Here is a 17,623-nt window from a genome sequence, read left to right on the forward strand (position 1 = left end):
TCCTGGCTAACATGGTGAAACCCCATCTCTACTAAAAATACAAAAACAAAATTAGCCAGGCATGGTGGCGGGTGCCTGTAGTCCCAGCTACTCAGGAGGCTGAGGCGGGAGAATGACATGAACCCAGGAGGCGGAGTTTGCAGTGAGTCAAGATCACTCCACTGCACTCCAGGCTGGGTGACAGAACAAGACTCCATCTCAAAAAAAAAAGAGAAAGAAACTTCAAATATCTATGTTCTCAGTCAATCCATCCCTCTCTGTGAAAAGAGAGTTTAAAAATGCAGTGCTTTTCAATAATTCATCATTGCTTAAGCATGCAAACATGGAATAAATTCAGGGATGGAATTTATGACAAACTCTTTGGGAAATCATTGCATGCATAAATGCATGGCGGTGCTTAGGTATTCCCGCTTTTGCTTTCTTGCTGGGAATGCAGAGGTGCTTGAATAATTAGTTTGATCCAGGAGATGTTTTCAAAGTGCATATTTTTGGGAGTGCAACCCCAGGCCTTTTTAATTTGGAATATTACAGTTTCAAAACAACCATTTACTGAGGCTAAATGATTAAGTGTGCCCTTTATTGCTTGAATAATTCTTACATCATCAACCCTACATAATGCATAATAGGTAGCTTCTTGATGCAAATAACCATAGGATTACAAAAAGAGTCTTTCCCCCAGAAAATGATCATTTCTTATAACAGCTAGTAGAAAAGTACTTTTAGCTGCAAGATTCATATTATTGAAATACTTTTATTTTAAAATATTGTGCATCCTTACAAAAATTAGCTGGGTGTGGTGGCGCACGCCTGTAATCCCAGCTACTCAGGTGGCTGAGGCAGGAGAATCGCTTGAGCCCAGGAGGTAGAGGTTGCAGTGAGCCAAGATCACACCAATGTACTCCAGCCTGGGCAACAGAGTGAGATTCCATCTCAATACACATATATATGTGTGTGTATATATGTGTATATATGTATGTGTATATATGTATACATATATGTATATATGTGTGTATATATGTATACGTATATGTATATATGTATACGTATATGTATATATGTATACGTATATGTATATATGTATATACGTATACATATGTGTGTATATATGTATATATATGTGTGTGTATATATGTGTATATGTATATATGTATACATATATGTATATATATGTATATATGTATACATATATGTATATATATGTATATATGTATATGTGTGTATCTATGTATATATGTATATGTGTATATATGTATATGTGTATATATGTATATGTGTGTATATATATACGTGTATATATATACACACACACACACATACACACACATAGTGCATCCTTTGGACATTCATGGATTTTTTCACCACACACTTCCACACCTTTTCTATCCCTCCTTTTTATTTTTCCTCCCTTTGTTGTTCACTTGGTTTTAGATTTAGTTTTAGATTTTACCTCTACTTTGGGAACGTTTCAAAATATAATAGGGGTTTTGCCTGATTTTCCTGTTATTGAGAAGGAGAATAAGGTCAAGTTCAGGGAGTTATATGTTAGGATGGCATAATGATTTCTCAGGATTGACAAAACCTTTGTTCCATGAAGTTCTATGAACAAAATTGAGATTCTTCATGGTCAAGGGGTAAATAATTAGCATGGAGGATCTAAAATATTTTAGAAATCTAAAATCTAGAGAAAACAAAAAGAATGTTAAAGAATCAGAGACTCACTTGAAATTTTGTATTTTGGTTATGAATCTACCATTTCAGCTATTAAATGAAACTTCTTTTATTGTATTTTTGAAATTTTAAACCTGTAAATGCTTTTAACTTTCTAAATTGAAAGATCATCAAAGAGACATAAGAAGTAGTCCAAGCATCAAGATTATAATTAAATTCTCCTCAATCAGATAAATTAATTACGTGTATAAATTCAGACTGGTTACTCGTCTTTATCTAGTCCCGGAAAAGCTTTTCAGGAGTGAATTCAACTTTAATAAATAGGTAAATACTATCAAATTTCAGTATGTTAATGGAATTAATCTTTCAGACTTAACTTTTAGTCTAAACATTGCCAAACATCCAAATGAAAGAGAAAAAAACATACACTCCCAAATCAGAAATGATTAACAGCGTGTAAAAAAAACACACACTATTATTTAGCAATAGTGTTAGAAATAACGTCTACTTTTCAAGGTAGTAGGAAGGGAATGGAACAATGATCTGTGACTAAATAAATCCTACAGTAAAAATTCAGAAGCCACCCAGGCACTGTGGCTCATTCCTGTAATCCCAGCACTTTGGGAGGCCGAGGTGGGCGGATAACCTGAGGTCAGGAGTTCAAGACCAGCCCGGCCAACATGGTGAAACACCGTCTCTACTAAAAGTACAAAAATTAGCTAGGCATGGTGGCAGGCGCCTGTAATCCCAGCTACTTGGGAGGCTGAGGCAGGAGAATCGCTTGAACCTGGGCAGCCAAGGCTGCAGTGAGCCAAGATCACGCCACTGCACTCCAGCCTGGGCAACAAGAGTGAAACTCCGTTTAAAAAAAAAAAAAAATTCAGAAGCCCTATTTCACTTCTTCCTGGTTTAGTGATCAAGCTCTCTTTCTTAAGCAAGTTACTTAATTATTTAGGTCTCGGTTTGGGGTTATTCATTATTTATTTCTTCAGTCATATAAAATACATCTTTCACAAGGAAATCAGTAAATGTGTAAAGGAATAATAAAAATGTAGCCTGATTAGCCTTTGAAGTATTAATGCTTTTTATTCATGTATTCATTCAACAATATTTTTTTTCTTTTGTGAGACAGAGTTTTGCTCTTGTCACCCAGGCTGAATGCAATGGCAAGATCTCGGCTCACTGCAACCTCTGCTTCCCAGGTTCAGGTGATTCTCCTGCCTCAGCCTCCCGAGTAGCTGGGACTACAGGCATGTGCCACACCGGGCTAATTTTTGTATTTTTAGTAGAGACGGGGTTTCACCATGTTGGCCAGACCGGTCTCAAACTCCTGACCTCAGGTGATCCACCCGCCTCGGCCTCCCAAAGTGCTGGGATTACAGGCGTGAGCCACCGTGCCTGGCCTCATTCAACATATATTTATTGAGCACTGTGTACTAGTGATTAAAGCATGAACAGCGTATGATCTCAACGTCCATCTAACAGGAAAGGAAGGAGACTATTAGAACACAGACGTGTGAATGGTACAATGAATGTCTGTACGGAATATTATAGGTGCTAGGTGAAAGAGCCCCGCGGCACAGCTTCAGGGTTAGAAGAAGCCCATTGGAGGAGATGCTCACTGACTTACAATTCAAAATATTCAGTTTCTCCACAAAAATTTCCTGAAAACAAAATAAGGAGTTTGTCAGGAAAGGGTGAAAAATTTTCCCAGTGGAAGGGCCAGCATGAGCCAAGTTTCACAGGTAGAGAAAAAGAGCTCAAGGTAAGGTGGTGAGAGATCTAATTAGAGAGGAGGCAAGGGCCAGGAACCAGAGATCCCGACCACTGGGGGAGTCTTGTGACTTTGTGGAGCTTCCACTTTATGGATTTTTGTTGGGGGTGGGGGTTGTTTTTTTGGTTTTGTTTTGAGATGGAGTCTTGCTCTGTCACCCAGGCTGGAGTGCAGTGGCACGATCTTGGCTCACTGCAACCTCCACCTCCTGGGTTCAAGTGATTCTCCTGCCTCAGCCTCCCGAGTAGCTGGGATTACAGGCACATGCCACCATGTCCAGCTAATTTTTGTATTTTTATTAGAGATGGGGTTTCACCATGTTGGCCAGGCTGGTCTCAAACTCCCAACCTCAAGTGATCCACCTACCTTGGCCTCCTAAAGTGCTGGAATGACAGGCGTGAGCCACCGTGCCGGCCCCACTGTTTTAATTCAAGAAGTAGCATCACCAGGTCTGCTTTAGATGGATCACCTGTGGTGGTCATTGATGAAGTACGTGACTGGAGGCAGAGAAACCAATTTCGAGCACAAGGCTGAGATGATCTTTCCTGTAGTCCTCAGTTTCATGGGTATAAAACCAGACAAAGAAAACTGTAGTGTGGATCCAGGATCTAGATTTTTGCCAAGAGCAAGAGGAAGGTACAGAGGCAAGTATCTTTCAAGTGATCAGAACTGAGATGAGGCTGGGCAGGCAAGGGAGACAGGAGGAGCTGATGGACCGGGCAGATCGAAGGCATCATGAATCTGCAGCCTGTGTGTGATGAAAGAGCAATTAAGAGAATGGGTAATAAGGACAGGAGGCCTTTAGCAGTGCAATGATCATGACACTGGCAGGCTACACTTTCAAATAATGTATCATTAGTTCAAATACTGAATTGGCCCAGAATTAGGGCAAGAGTTTGATGAGTAAACAAAAGGTCTACAAAATGTCAGGGCCGATGGGAGGGAGAGTGATTTAAGGCTTGGTCCTTAAGACAGGAAAGCTTTTTGTTTTAACATAAGAATTAAATGACAGTTCTGGAAGTGACAGTGTGTGTTGGGGGCTGGCAGAGGCAGAGTGGGGAGGCTGCCCCATATCCATAAGCCAAGCGGCCAGGTCATGGTAGAAAATGCACGCAGGACTTCAGGAGAAGCTGTGGCCTCAGGGAAGAATCAGGATTGAGTTAAGGCAAAGGCTTAAGGATTCAGAGAAAAGGCCGAGCCTGTTGGGGAAACTTTGCCTGTTGGAAGATTCCAAAGGCCCTGCAGAAAACGTGGAAGGCAGGGGAGTTGTGGGAGGCTTGGTCAGAAGATACCACGGTAAGGACAGTCGGGAAAAGAAAGTGTGGGGAAGCTCAGATGACCAGAGCAGAAGTTCATTTCGGGGACAATCACCAAAAAGAGGTTTTAGTGGCATTTGGGGACTGAGGGGGTGCTCAGGGTTCCTAACTGGAATTCTATTGGATAATCAGTTTTTAGTGGACTGAGGCCCAGGTAGCATCAGAGATGTAGTAAGGGTGGCCTGTGGAGGCAGTCAGCCTGTCCTCACCCCAGCCCACACAGCCCAAGGACCCGGTGGTAGGAAACCTCCTTTCAGGCAGGGGCAGGTCCCAGCAAATCATCATTTCTTGGTGCCTAAGCTAAGAGGCTTGTATGTTTTTCAGCCTCTCCGATGAGGTTGTTTATATATTACAGGATAAAGTAACGATCTGATTAATATCAATGTTCTATGCTGTCTAGTAAATTTCTTTTTCCAAACTAACTTAGTTTTTTTATTTTTACTATTTGGATATGATTTCTGCAGGACTTACTGGCCAGACTTGGATGCAAAAATAAGAGAAGCATTAGTTTTACGAAGCGTTAGAGTTCGACTCCTTTTAAGCTTCTGGAAGGAAACTGATCCCCTTACGTTTAACTTTATTTCATCTCTTAAAGCGATTTGCACTGAAATAGCCAACTGCAGTTTGAAAGTTGTAAGTATTATGTTGACTGTGTTATTAAATAAAAAGTGAATGCCCTCTGCATGTGTGTGAAAGCTGCAAGCATACGCCTGTGTGTAAAATTCCAGTAAGAACCAGGATGACAATCTTCAAAAAGCACGTTAAGTAATTTTTTCAAAACAATCACATACAAAAAAAGGAGAGTACAGCTCATGTTTCCTGATGCCTCCTCCGTCCAGCCCTCTTCTCACTTTCTGTTGCATCCTTTCCATTTTCTTTTTTCTTTTTTTTTCTATCTTGAGACAGGGTTTTGCTCTGTCACCCAGGCTGGAATGCAGTAGCACAATCCCCGCTCACTGCAGCCTTGACTCCCAGGCTCAGCTAATTTTGCATTTTTTGTAGAGATGGGGTTCACCATGTTGCCCAGGCTGGTCCTGAGCTCCTGGGCTCAAGCAATCTGCCCACCTTGGCCTTCCAAAGTGCTGAGACTACCAACATGAGCCACCGCGCCCTCCCCTCTCCATTTTCCTTGAACGACCCCATTCACCTACTGTTCCTATTTGTAAGACTGTGACCAACAGAGCACTGGAGCATGCACCAGCACAGAGTCCCCCAGCCCAGATGCCTCATAGTCTGGGTCCCCATGCTTGCCCCAGGTCCCTTGGGCCACATACTAATCCACCTCTGGAGACCTTGAGGGAGGTAAGATTGGGAATTAGGAATACCTGAAATGTGTTAATTCTCTAGCTCATCTTTGACTCTCCTTCAGTCCTCATTGCCCTCTTCCTCCATTCCAGACTTGGTGCAAGCTATTCCCTCTGCCTACAACACTCTTCTTCTCCATGTTTACCCACCTCATAACCACTAATCCTTTAGGCCTCAGCTTTTCTCAACCCCCATGCAGTCATTCAACAAACACGTGCTGAGAATCTGGCGTGTGGCAGGCTCTCTTCTAGGTAATGAAGCTGCATTCCTTGCAGCATTTAGGGACCCAGGGTATCAACGGCTCTGCAATTAACTTTGACACGTGGCTTCCAAGATCGCCCTGACCCTGAATATCCCAAGGCCAGACAGGAGAAGAGCGAAATTGGAGGGCTGTGTGAGAGGCATTTTTGGATTGGGACTGGAGGTAGGGAACATCCCTTTAGCCTTCATTCCACTTCCTGGATAGCTTTCACATGGCCATGCCTAACGGCCAGGGAGGCTTATGACCATGTTGAGAAAGTCAGCTGGGTTTCCAGGGTGACAAAGGAACAGGTTTGTGACTCATCATGGTCTGAAGTTCCTGGTACACAGGATCCACTTCACTCTTCTTGCCTCATAGAGAACCCTCGTTCCCACCTCCCACAAGGGAGAAAATGCAAAGTTTCATGCAGTCGCTGCACAGAGTCTTCCAGTGATGTGCATTTCTGGACATCAAGCCTGAAAGTGGTACATCATAGTTTGTCAATGTAAAAACTAAAAAAAAACAGTAACAATTCCCCACCACACACCAAAAAATACCTAAAATCAGGTTAAGGTTACCTCCCTCCCTGAGTACAGAAACAGGATAAGCACAAGGAAAACCGCCATTAGAAAGGGAAGGTTCGGAGGCCAATGGCAGTCCCTGGTCCACAGCAATTATAAAACTCTTCTGGGCAGGTATTGTGAAGTCCTCCTACTCTTGCTGGTTCAAACCAAGGACCCAAGGTTGTTTTAAGGCATGAACAGTTACAGGAGTTTGGGGTCCTAGCATGAGCTGGTTGGTTTCTTGGGCAATGCAAGTTTCTCAGAAATGTAGTAGGTTCTGATGTACTTGCTTCTAGTTATTTCCATGTATCCGTAGCCATATCCAAAGTTTCTTATTGAACATAATTCCCTAACTTGATGAATTATGCTTTCTAGTTCATAGACCTCTCTCTCTAATGATAGGGTTCATTCAAGACCATCAGACACAGGTGGGAAGATTACACCTATTATAATTACACCAATTATTTCATCTTTTCTACAGGGCTCAGTCTTAACTGGCCACTTAAAGGATTTTTCATACTTATTTTCTATTATTTAGTTCTAGGTACAATCAGCTTTTCCAACCCTGTGAAATACCGAATTTCTGGTCTATCTGTTCTCTATCATTTCCACTTATAAACTAGCCATTCTTTCCCTGAGCCTAGTTATCTCCTCTAATAAGCTTTTTTAAAGCACAACTAACAGGCTAGGCACGGTGGCTCACGCCTATAATCCCAGCACTTTGGAAGGCCAAGGTGGGCAGATCACTTGAGGCCAGGAGTTCAAGACCAGCCTGGACAACATGGTGAAACCCCATCTCTAGTAAAAATACAAAACTTAGCTGGGCGTGGTGACACACACCTGTAATCCCAGCTACTTGGGAGGCTGAGGCACAAGCATTACCTGAACCTGGGAGGCAGAGGTTGCAGTGAGCCGAGATTGCGCCACTGCATTCCAGCCTGGGCGACAGAGCAAGACCTTGTCTCAAAAAAAAAAAAAAAGAAAGCACAAATAACAACCAACACACAGTACAAACAATTCATTTCCCCAGTCCCTATAGCCAAAGCCCTATAAGCCAAAGGTTCAGTGGTACTTGGTATTCCTTCCAAATAAATGCCGGTTATGTTTTTACCAAATAGTTTGTCACTGTATAACATGAGTTTTCATCTTTCCACCCTACAATACCAATTTACTTGCTGCCTGCTACCCATTGAGTAAACCAATGCTACATCATTTATTAAGTTTTTGTTGTGTTGCTGTTATGACAGCAACCACTTCACATTGCCTGAACTTAGTAAGTACTTAATACTTTTTAAATAAGTGAAGGAATGTGTTATATTCATGAATATTCATAAGTATATACAGTTATCCAGGCACTGAACTAAATGCCTTATATAAATTATGTAATATTCACAACCACACAGTCAGACATGTGGCTTATGCCTGTAATCCCAGTGCTTTGGGAGTCCAAGGCAGTAGGTTCACTTGAGGCCACAAGTTCAAGACCTGCCTGGGCAAAGTAGGGAGACCCCATCTCTACAAAAAAACTTAAGAGATAATAATATTTACAATTACTCTGTGAAACAGGTACTTTCCCTATTTTATAGACATGGGAACTGAAGCGTACATTAAATAACCTCTCTCAAGGACATCAGTGAGTAATGGGGTAAGACTCAAACCCAAGTCTTTTGAACTCCAGAACCTGAGCTCTCAAACATGTCTGCATGGCCTCTGCATGTAGAAGAGATCATTGCAGTTACAAAGTCCTTTTTAATCTTTCTTATCTATATTCAGAAACATCATATACACCAAGGTGCAGTGGTTCACACTTGTAATCCCAACACTTTGGGAGGCCAAGACAAGTGGATCACTTGAGGCCAAGAGTTCAAGACCAGCCTGGACAATGTGGCAAGACCCTATTTCTACCAAAAAAAAAAAGCAAAAACTGGCCAGGTGTGGTGGTGCACATCTGTAGTCCTAGAGACTCAGGACTCAGAAGGTAGAGGCAAGAGGATCACTTTAGCCTAGGAGTTCGAGGCTGCAGTGACCTATGATTGCCACTGCACTCCAGCCTGGGGACAGAGCAAGACTCTGTCTCAAAGCAAAAACAAAAACATCATATACTGCATCTGCTCAAAGATATGAGAAGCTATACATCCAAATTATATCCCTAAGGATCAAAAAAAAAGTCAGATAAAACGTTTGTAACTCATTCATGCCATTAAGATATTTTAAATTTTATTTTTCATGAAATTATTAACAATTTAAATACATAAAAATTCAGAATTTACTGTAAATTTCCAAAAATAATGCTTCTCACCTGTGTTTTCATCTTAATCTCCCGAATAGTCTGGTAACATTGATGGATAATAGAAATTCTGATCTCTACTTAACTGGTTTTTGTAAACTGAGGAAATCATGCACATATCTGTGTAGTCACAAATCAGTGTAAGTATTGGAAATAAAAACATGACTGTGATTACTACCACAGATCTGTTTTCTAGGCCAGATTTTCAAATAAATGAAATAACCAGGAGTTGGATCAGGGCACCAACCTGGGTTTGGAATCAGGTGCCCAGGATCAGAGGAGAAGCAGGTGCAGTCCCAGGAAGTCAGAGACACAGGAGAATGGAGTCTAATTGTGTTCAATACCTTTTCACAGACAAGAAAACTCTTGGGATTGATTCAGCTCTGAAACAGCATTTTCCAGATAATTACAGTGGCATACGGAGCTCCAGAAAAAAGGAAGTGAGAAAAAGAACAGGTGTCTAGTTCACCAATGGCTCACATGACACTTGGAGTTTTCAAAACATATGTGTTGAATGAGTGCATGCATGAACAAACGAAGTCAAAGAAGGGAGCTAATAAAGGGAGAGTGATAAGAAAGATTCTGCAGGCCAGTGAGGGGACAGGGCAGAACCCAGGACAGTGCCTGAGTCCAGGGTGTGGTTAGCCATTTTCTGCAGGTGTGTGCTGGGGAAGGGTGACCATGGGTGAAGAGGCTGCCCAGTGAAGTCATGCACTCTGGAAGTCAGTACACTCGCACTCAGAGGAGCCTCTGTTATTTGCAAGGTCTAGCAGGAACAGAGAGGACAGTCTGGGGCTTTTGGTATACCATATGGTGCATTTGCTCCAATCTCCTTTTCCAAATTCTCCTCTGGCCAAGTCACGGGTCCATGTCCACCCACTGTTTCTTGACCCCCACAGCACACCTGCCACTAGGGCACCTGCAGTTGAAACTTCTAGGGTGTGAAATGTCAACTGCTCTCGTTAAAGAATTACAAAAAATTACAAGGAAAGTAGCATCCATCATTGCAACCTTTACAGTACTTAATCAGCTTCATCTTTTTGATGTTTTTGATCACAGATGGTCACTTTTTTTTGAATAAACCAAACATTAATAGTTCACATATAGCCATTTTATAAAACAGAGGCCATACACTTCTAAGCATCAATACAAGCCTAGATAGGCAAGAAGCTTATGGCCCTAATGTCTAGAACACAGATGGGTGATAAACTCTTCCAAGAAAAGTGAGGATTGGAATCTTGCATAGAGCGTGTCTTCAGGAGCCTGGGAGCACTGATAAAGCACGTGGCCTAGGGACTAGGAAGGGAATCTCTGTCCTTAAAGGAGTGGGCACCCCCACCTCCAACCACCTCCAGCCCTGATGTGGGTTTATCTCCATGAGGGGCTCATGGAAAGAGAAAAGACTGTGAAGCACAAAATTGTCCCAGTCAGCTGATTTTTTAGAGTTTTTTTTTTTTAAGAAATTAATAAATCCCTTTTGAAATGTCTTTGCTGTCACCCACAGTGTATTAGGTGTCGAATAATACCAGTGAATAAAACCTGATTTCTGCTGTCACTTTAGTCTTCCAGAGAAAGCTGTTTTCCCTCTTAAGGGCCATCTTTGACTTTCTAGAGCAAATGGGTTTTTACTAAAGCCTCAAGCTGTGACTCTATCCTTGACTTAACTCAAGATGTATATTTTATTCTTTTTGAAATCCATCTTGATTCTACAATAATATCTTTCCCAAAAGGAAACAGTCACACGTGTGGCCACGTGTTATGATAGAATGTCCAAGCGAGGTGACTTCTGGCTGTTATTGGTGGTGATGCCCTCAATATTCATGTGACCTCATGAACATAAAACTGTGACTTAAGAACATTCACAGGTTATTAAGTCAGTTTGAAGAATCCAGAAACCAATGCAGATTTTGCAGAAGACAGGAACTGAGGACACTGAGTGAACCAGGTATCACTGTCTATAACCGTGGTGATATGGCCCTGAGAGCCACACAGATAACGTGTTTACCTGTGTTGTGGAATAGACAGTTTTTAAGTAGTAGATTTTGATCTCTGCACCGTGGACCTCAAGGTTTTACAAAAAATCAAAATAGAACTTTTGTGGCTAGAAGGGATCTTAGTGATCATCTAGTTTATCACCGTTCTACCACACTAGGGGAGGGGAAGTCCAACTCTCATTATTTCCTCAAACCAAATGTGAACACTTACAGTTTTAAAACTGTAAATGACATCTCCTTTTCTAGGTATCATGCCATTTTCCTCCCTGCCTCTTCTTTCCTTTAAATACACGATTCTATAGCTGTAAGACATTCCACAAGGTTCCACGCAGTTCTGAAAATACTCAACATTTTCCCATATAGGGGATACCTGATATTTTCACCTTTGACTAGTGTCTTCCAGTGAGCTGAGTCATGGAGTTCCATGAGCTTAGCCAACAGTTTAAGCCTCATCTGAGAATTTAGCAAATTCCACAGACCCCTAAGGCATGGCCTGGCCATTCCTACAGTCATACCCCTTCTTTTAGCTGCCCCATTCCTGGCCTTGGGTGAACTGGAATGTTGCCTTTTGAGTCAATAAAAGTTGAAATTCAGAATTCACGGTTTGAAGTTGTGATTTTTTTTTTTTTTTGAGTTGTCTATCAAAAGAGCTCCTAGACTTAGGTGTTCAGACAGAAAAGTATTTGTTCCTATGGCAAAGTCTCTTTCGACCTTTGCAAATCCCCAGTTTAATCAGCTAGTCATTGACATAATGTATGCAACATGTAAGAATACTCATTCACTTCATTGCCATGCTTGACAGAAAGCACCCTGAGGCATGCTTCAAATGCCAGCGCACCCTGATGAATAAGACAATGAGAATTAAACAACCTTCTGGCCCTTACCCTGCTGAAAAAAGAAAATGAATTTTGTGTTCATTTTGTAGCTTAAAAGTGTTAATTATATACCTGGTTGAGCATGCTAATTTTCTCTTGTTGCCTATTTAGATTTGAGAACAAAAATAGCTTCATCTATATGAGGTAATAAGATTATGGCTTTCATAACCCAACATGAGGTCTATTGTTGATATTTGGGTAATGCATTCTTTTGTGCTCTTGGACAAGACCAGAAACGTTCCTCTTATTTACCTGCCTTTTTTTTTTTTTCTTACAGAAATTTTTTGATCTGGAAAGAGAGAATGCTTGTGCTACAAAAGAACAAAAGAATCACACCTTTCCTAGGTTAAATCGCAACAAGTACATGGTGACAGATGGAGCAGCTTATATTGGTAGGTGTCAGGGCTGTGAGGCTCCTTGGGTGGGGGTCACCCAGGCAGTGGTAGTCCAGCTGTGCTCCACGGTATCCCCCGGTGAGGAGGCAAGGCCTTAGGAACCACTGCTGGTGAATGGGGGAAATGGAGATGAGGAAACAGGACGGTAAGGACAGGGAGCTCATCATTCAAATATCTCTTCCATGGCCTGACTTACATACTAGAAGACATAGAAGATGCCTTTCCATAAATGTTTTACAGAAATTTTCTGGTCCATTTGCCTCATTGTAAGGCAAGGATGAGAATGGCTTATCAAAGGTGAGTCCTGGCACTGGAACGAGCATTGTCATCCCCCTGCCCACAGCACCACAAGCCAGCCTGACATGAGTGAGGGGAAGGCAGACAGTGGAGTGGTTCAGTGCCGAAACTCCCAATGCCCAGCCAGTTATCCCATCCCTGCCATCTTCCAAATGTCCTGCTCTGTACAATTTAACTTGAGCTCTTCAAACATCAGTTTTCTCATCTGTAAGATGGGGCTAATAATACTAACTACTTCACTGGGTGAAGTGTAGAAGAGATAAAATGTGCAAAGTACCTAGCACATAGATAATACCCAATTAATGCTAGCTATTATTATTATTAAGGTAATAGACACCCAAGGGCTGAAATCATTCTATACTGGTGTAATTATTAATATATCAAACCTATTCTGATTTTCCATGATATATATGAGTCCATGGTAACCTTTTAACTAGTACCATCACAGACAGTTAAAATGATCTATAAGAAGGTACACAAATCCAAAAACAGCAGTGTAGTGATTACATTGTACAGATGAAGCGGCAGTCTCAAGGCAGAAAGAAACATGTTCATGGAATATAGAAATACAAAATCTGTATCAATTTCTTTTCTTCAAATTCAGTGAGTAAAAAATATACCCTTTCAACTTTGTAAAGCACTTGATTCATTTCTCTTGGCAACATCACCAATAGGGAGGGACACTTTTATCATCTGCAGTTTAGAAATGAGGAAACTTGGACCCTAAGACTTAGAAATACAGATGTGAGGTGGAAGGAGCCAGGTCTGGCATCCAGGGCCCCCAGTCATCTCACCCGCTGCCTCCCGCCCCTGCAGACACTGCCACTGGCCACGTGGGGAGCCACTAACTCCCAGGCTCAGTGTGAACATATTCTTTTTCCATTTTCAATATCACATTAGAAGACAGTATTGGAATATTTTAAAGATGTATATCTGGCTGGGCGCGGTGGCTCACGCAGTAATCCCAGCCACTTTGGGAGGCCGAGGCAGGTGGATCACCTGAGTTCAGGAGTTCAAGACCAGCTTGGCCAACATGGTGAAAACCGTCCTTACTAAAAAATACCAAAAAAATTAGCTGGACATGGTGGTGGGTGTCTGTAATCCCAGCTACTTGGGAGGCCAAGGCAGGGAGAATTGCTTGAATCTGGAACACAGAGATTGCAGTGAGCCGAGATCGCACCACTGCACTCCAGCCTGGGTGACAGGGTGGGACTCCTTCTCACAAAAAAAAAATAAAAAAACTAAATAGGCCGGGTACAGTGGCTCACCCTTGTAATCCCAGCACTTTGGGAGGCCAAGGCAGGCAGATCACGAGGTCAGGAGATCAAGACCATCCTGGCTAACATGGTGAAACCCCGTCTCTACTAAAAATACAAAAAATTAGCTGGGCGTGGTAGCGGATGCCTGTAGTCCCAGCTACTTGGGAGGCTGAGGCAGGAGAATGGCATGAACTCAGGAGGTGGATCTTGCAGTGAGCCGAGATGGCGCCACTGCACTCCAGCCTGGGTGACAGAGCGAGACTCCTCTTTCTCAAAACAAACAAACAAACAAACAAACAAAAAGAGAATATTATTTCATTCCTGTTGTCACTCTCAGGACCCAAAATGTGATTATTTTGATTTTTTTCATGTGCACCAGCTTATAGAGAGTAATATGAAATCAGCTGCAAGCGATTAAAAACAACCCCAAAATCACTTAATAAAAAATGGGAACTTTTGGCTTAATCATCAGGGAACCCAGAGATGGTTCAGGTTTTAGGCACGACAGGATTGAGGGACTCAAATCTGGATATTTTACGTGTGGAGTTTACTTAAAGTAAGATGTTGTGTGTCCATTCAGCAGTGACTTGTACCTGTATCTAAATGTTCTTTTCTGGGAATTTTTTTAAAAAAGGAGGTGAGGGCTTAAAAATTAAAAAAATAAATACCTGAAACCAGGAATTTTTTAAAAATGTACTTTTGATGAATTAAGTGCTTTAGGCAGGGCGCGGTGGCTCACACCTATAATCCCAGCACTTGGAGAGTCTGAGGTGGGTGGATCACCTGAGGTCAGGAGTTGGAGACCAGCCTGGCCAACATGGTAAAACCTTGTCTGTACTAAAAATACAAAATTAGCCGGGTATTGTAGCACACGCCTGTCCTCCCAGCTACTCGGGAGGCTGAGACAGGAGAATCGCTTGAACCCAGGAGACAGAGGCTGCAGTGAGCCAAGATCCCACCACTGCACTCCAGCCTGGGGGAGACAGAGTGAGACTCCATCTCTAAATAAATAAATAGGCCAGATGCAGTGGCTCACACCTGTAATTCCAGCGCTATGGGAGGCTGATGTGGGTGGATCACGAGGTCAGGAGATAGAGACCATCCTGGTAACACGGTGAAACCCCGTCTCTACTAAAAATACAAAATATTAGCCAGGCGTGGTGGTGGGCACCTGTAGTCCCAGCTACTCAGGAGGCTGAGGCAGGAGGATCGCTTGAACCTGGGAGGCGGAGGTTGCAGTGAGCCAAGATCACGCCACTGCACTCCAGCCTGAGCAACAGAGCAAGACTCTGTTCTCAATAAAATAAAATATTAAAAAATAATAAATACATATTTTAGAGTGAGACAAACCTATATTTGAATTCCAGCACTGACACTTACAAGCTGAAAAATGGTAGAAAGTCACATAATCTCTGTAAGCCTCTATTTTCTAATCTGTAAAGTGGGGATAATAGCACCCACCCTTCAGTGGTGCTATGAGGCTTAAACAAGATAGTGTATGAAGAGCTCCTAACACTGTCTCCGATCTATCCGTATCATTAGGAAATATTGATTCCTGGCTCTCTCCTTTCTTCTTCCCTCCATAATACATTTTTAAATGAGTGAATTTTACACATAATATTTTAGCAAAATGTTAATTCCCTAGACTGAAACATAGTTCTAGTATAAAAATACTCAACCCTAGAAGAAAAAAAATCCATCAATAATTTAAATAATTATCAGCATGTTCTGATCTCCTAAGTCATCACTGAGATACTTGCTGAGAACGCAGAGTTGAGAAAAATCCACAGTGGACCTTGCACGGAATCACTGCCCCATTAAGTTTTCACAAGACTTACAGAAGAATCCCCAAACAGTGTCACCTCTCTAATTTTGAAATCTCCAGGGTATATTTGAGTCAATCTCTGCAAACTTGTCTAGAAGATGGTTTGAAGGATTGGAGGGCTGACAAGGGGGTAGTGGGTGGATGGAAGGCACTCAAAAGTCCCCTGAAGGCCCATGCACCTTCCCAGCAAGCTCTCTTGCAACCCCATCATCATGTTCCTCTGGGTGACACTACAGTTCTCCGGGCAACTGGGGCCTCAGCATGCATTTTTGGAAGCTGCAGTGGTAGTCTCAACAAAAAAAGCTGGCTGAAATTGCATCCCAATTAAAAAAATACTGAAGCATGTATGTGATTTTGAAGTCAAGCCAGATGGTCAGGAACTGAAAAGTAGAAGAGCTTGATCACAAAGGTGCAGGAATTCCTTTATCGGCCTGTGAAAGCTTTCCAGAGCCATCATTCCTGAGATGAGCCTAATTAAAACTTTTGAGCATCAGTAAAGATGCCAGATCTTGGCTCAATCCATTGAATTTGAAGAAAAAAAAAAAAGCTGTATTTCATAGAATAAGCCTTCAAAATCTTGTCACCTCTCTCCATCATTTTCCCCCTGCCCCAGGCTGCCCCCAAAGCATATTTCCATGTATATTTCCTTCAGAAAGAGTGGTCCGCACATGCACGGAGCAGAATTCTCAACGTGGCTGTGTTGCTCCTGACCTCGGGGGGTTGACGTTGTAGTCCAGGGTGAAGCACACAATTCTTAGCACAAACGTTGCTTTTAGGATCAGAGGCAACATGGAGTACAAGTAAAGGGTGGACCCTGGAGTCAGACCTGGCTTTGAACCTCAGCTCTGATATTTTTCTATTCCCGCTTTGGACAAATTGCTTAACCCTTCTGTGCCTTGATTTCCTCATCAATACGAAGGAGTTCGTATTACCACCTCAGAGGACGGCAGTGAAAATTGAAGAAATAATGTAATGAGATGATATATTGACTGCCCTTGTTACAGTGCCTGGCAACAGCTGTGGGGATGAGATTTTAGTGTCATATCCAAAAGCCCTTAAAAGGCATGCAAGACCACAAGAGCCTTTTGCTTACGGAATGAATAGAAGATACTGCCTGGCAAGGGACACCTGAACAACGCTCAACCCACGGGAGCTACTAATCCCCAGTTTGGAGATCCAGTCCTGTATTTACCTGGCACTGAGCATTTGCACCAAACTGCGCCTCTGCGCATAGTCACGTGTCGAAGAGCACACGATCAGGAACGCCACATTGGCTACGGGGGTCTCTGTGCAGAGACACCGACACAGTATTATGTACCACTTGGAGGACAGTTCACTAATTTATATCAGAAAAAAATTCGTCCAAAGCTATGTCTATCATGAAGCCACTGATAGTACCGTTGTGCTGTTTATTGAGGGGGCAGATGATGGGTTGGGATGAGAGGAGAAGGATAAAGCAAAAGGGGGCAGGTCCCTCTCTCTCCTGATATTTGGTTTAGGGACTTGGTGTTCTTAGGGTCTGAGGAATAAACTTTAGGAGTAAAATGAGAGACAAGAAACCACCTTCTATGTTCCCAGGGGTGCCAAATGGAAAAGGGACTCGGTATGTTTGAGAGCTCCAGAATACAGAGCAGAGACCAAAATACAAAAGCGCAAAGGAACAGATACTGGCTGTCTCCACAGATGTGCTTTCTTCCAGCAGCTTCTCCCACAGATGACTGCGGGCCCTTGGGCCAGGGGTGCCCAGGGAGACAGATGATCTCAGCGTCTTGTGATTTCTGCAGCAAAACCTGAGTTGCTGCAAAGGGACGGAAGGCCAATATC

The 17,623-nt window shown here is 42.5% G+C and overlaps 1 protein-coding gene across 6 annotated transcripts in view; it reads left to right on the forward strand.

Annotated features, from left to right (window-relative positions):
* PLD5 (phospholipase D family member 5) overlaps positions 1-17,623 on the forward strand; it is a 436,159-nt gene that overhangs the window by 413,418 nt on the left and 5,118 nt on the right. For all 6 annotated transcript variants that reach the window (XR_008527647.2, XM_054560816.2, XM_054560813.2 and 3 more), the window contains 2 exons: positions 5,223-5,391; positions 12,301-12,415. Coding sequence is in view for 5 of the 6 variants with exons in the window: in XM_054560816.2 (XP_054416791.1) it covers positions 5,223-5,391; positions 12,301-12,415 (284 nt within the window). In the remaining variant the exon portion in view is untranslated. The remainder of the gene's footprint in view (positions 1-5,222; positions 5,392-12,300; positions 12,416-17,623) is intronic.

The sequence above is a fragment of the Pongo abelii genome, chromosome 1 (genome assembly GCF_028885655.2).
Source record: "Pongo abelii isolate AG06213 chromosome 1, NHGRI_mPonAbe1-v2.0_pri, whole genome shotgun sequence".
Classification (NCBI taxonomy): domain Eukaryota; kingdom Metazoa; phylum Chordata; class Mammalia; order Primates; family Hominidae; genus Pongo; species Pongo abelii.